Source organism: Salpingoeca rosetta (assembly GCF_000188695.1).
Source record: "Salpingoeca rosetta unplaced genomic scaffold supercont1.18, whole genome shotgun sequence".
Lineage (NCBI taxonomy): Eukaryota > Choanoflagellata > Craspedida > Salpingoecidae > Salpingoeca > Salpingoeca rosetta.
This window is the reverse complement of record NW_004754916.1, coordinates 1,174,052-1,176,671: the sequence shown is the minus strand read 5'-3', so window position 1 is coordinate 1,176,671 and position 2,620 is coordinate 1,174,052. Positions and strand designations below refer to the sequence as shown.

The following is a 2,620-nucleotide window of genomic DNA, read 5'->3' as shown; positions in this document are numbered from 1 at the left end:
TCGTGTGTGTGTGTGTGTGTGTGTGTGTGTGTGTGTGTGTGTGTGTGTGTGTGTGTGTGTGTGTGTGTGTGTGTGTGTCTTACGTTCCTTCGATGAAGGTCTGTCTCATTTGTTGTGTTTGCTTTTGGCAAGTGCTCACGCTGTCCATATTCCATCATTCATGTTTCGTTACCTCTGACGTGCGCACTCATTTCCATCTCTCTGTCTTTGTGGCTGCAGATGTGTCTTGACTTGGTCGCTGAGTTGCAGGACAGCATTCGCAAGGACCAACCGAGCCAGTGGTGCAAAGCAATCTACAAGTCAGTTTGCTTTCGGTTGCTTGGTTGTTTGGTTGTTTAGTTGTTTGGTTGTTTAGTTGGTTGGTTGTTTGGTTGTTTGGTTGTTTGGTTGTTTGGTTGTCGCTTCCTACAGGTTGCAGCTTGTTACATGTTACAATAGCTGTTGTTGCAACCTTGCATCACTGCGAGTGCCTTGACAATACATCTCCTTCCACCTCCCTTCACCATCATCAACACCGGCTTCCGTCTGCAGTGGCCCTGAGCACAGTCTCCCGTTCCACTGGGACGCCGATGCACGACTCTTCGTGCTCCCACACGCGTCTACATGATCACAGCCTGTAGCCACACGACCACAACCGCACCACCCACACGACTGCAGCTGCAGAAACATGATCGACTTGCATTTACGACAATCGCCACCTCCATGCCATCCAAGCCACATGTGTCCACCCACGTCTCCCTTGCTCGCCCGCTTCTTGGCTGCTGTCTGGTCGTGTCATTGGTTTCGTTTATTCAGTGGTGCTGACAGTGGTTCACGTTGAAAAAGAAATGCACATCATGAGCACATGCATAGCAGGCAACAAGAGCGCAATACACACATCAATCACACACACACACGCACACACACACACACACGCACACACACACACACACACACACACACACACACACACACACACACACACACACACACAACACACACACACACACACACACCACAAACAACCCCTACAATACCCAACACTACCCATCTCTCTCCTGTTCTCAAACGCAACTTCACGCCACCACCATGAAAGTGTCATTGTTTGGCGGTGAGGTGAGCCCTTGAGTCGTCAAAGACAGACTGGAGCGTGAACGCCTCAGCCAACACCAACTCAATCTCATCAAAGCCCCACGTCGACGTGGGCAGATTCTGCAGTCCATACAACAGCGACTGCAACGGCACGATGGTGGTCGCGGCAGTGGTTGTGGCGCGGAGGGGAGAAGGGTGTTGAGTTGCAGAGTGACGCACGCGCACACACACACACACACACACACACACACACACACACACACACACACACACAACACGCATGTACCCACACACACACACACACACACACACACACACACACACACACACACACACACACACACACACACACACACACACACACACACACACACTCACCACCACACACACACACACACAACACAACACACACACTCGCACAACACACACACACACACGCGTGCACCCATGCACACACACACACACACACACCACACACACACACACACACACACACGCATGCACACACACACACACACACAGCACGGCTGACCTGGAAGTCATCCCTGGCCTGGAGCTGTTTTGAAAACATCTTCAGAAACGCCGCGCACACATACACGTGGAACGACGCAAAGCCATCCTTTTCCGACAAACACGTGTCCCACTGCCCCGAATACAAATTGAGGTGGTGGTGTGGAACGTGGATGAGAAGAAGAGGAAGTGGAGTGGTGGTGGTGGTGGTTGTTGTTGTTGTTGTTGTTGTTGTTGTTGTGAAGTACGAGCTGCGCCACAGACCATGGATGAAGGCAAGAGCAGCCAGCACGAACAACCACCGCCACAACGAAACGAACAAGCAAGGCCAAAACCAACTCAGCAACACAATTTCCAAATCACGCCGCCATCACTCAGACAACGCGGCCACCCCCCCCACCCCCACAACGCACGAGTCTGATGGTGCAGTGAAGAGGGAGTTCGCGCATGAGAAGGCAGTTGATCCATCGAAAGGCGAACTGCACAAACAGCACACCCGTCGACTCAAGATGGTCAAACAGATCGCCTTATGGTGGTGTCAGGGGTGGTGGCGGTGACAGGTGTGCACAGAGCTGACATGAGTGCTGATAACGAGTGAGGTGAATCCCACAGCCACGCACCCCTTTGATGCACGAACACAAACACATGCACACACTGAGACAGACATACCCACACAACCCAATTCACAACGGAACCCAACGCATCTCCCTTCTTCCCTTGCCCACCCCCCCCCTGCTTCCTCGCCGCCACGAGCGCGTACGGTCGATGCGTTTGATGACGTCCTGCAAACGGGCAATCTTGTGGTGGATGCCCGGCTGTGCAGTCGTGTAGTTGTCCTGAATACCGTCCAGCAGACGTGAGAGGCACCAGAAGCTGTCTGCCTCCACATCCGCCAGCAGCACCGGTGGGACAGTGGTCACGTCGCACACGGCAAAGTCGCAATCGAGGACGTCGTCAATGAAGACGGCGATGAATGGCGTGACAAGGTCGTTCATGCCCTGCACATATCCGCTGCCGGGGTGGCGGATGGCCCAGATGT

General features: G+C 53.3%; 2 protein-coding genes across 2 annotated transcripts in view; one reads left to right on the top strand and one right to left on the bottom strand.

The window, feature by feature from the left end:
* Nucleotides 1-92: 92 nt before the first annotated feature.
* Nucleotides 93-607, top strand: PTSG_12464 (uncharacterized protein; the record flags this gene model as incomplete). Its single annotated transcript, XM_004991990.1, has 3 exons — nucleotides 93-98; nucleotides 220-299; nucleotides 532-607. The coding sequence occupies 3 exons, from the start codon at nucleotides 93-95 to the stop codon at nucleotides 605-607; spliced, it is 162 nt and encodes a 53-aa protein (XP_004992047.1).
* Nucleotides 608-1,077: 470 nt separating this feature from the next.
* The window catches only part of PTSG_06658 (TBC1 domain family member 22A), a gene marked incomplete at both ends in the record, with an annotated part of 4,132 nt that continues 2,589 nt past the window's right edge, over nucleotides 1,078-2,620 (bottom strand). The window contains 4 exons of the mRNA XM_004991989.1: nucleotides 1,078-1,212; nucleotides 1,604-1,714; nucleotides 1,995-2,107; nucleotides 2,342-2,620. The exon at nucleotides 2,342-2,620 is cut by the window's right edge and continues 19 nt beyond it. Of these exons, the coding sequence (XP_004992046.1) occupies nucleotides 1,078-1,212; nucleotides 1,604-1,714; nucleotides 1,995-2,107; nucleotides 2,342-2,620 (638 nt within the window). The remainder of the gene's footprint in view (nucleotides 1,213-1,603; nucleotides 1,715-1,994; nucleotides 2,108-2,341) is intronic.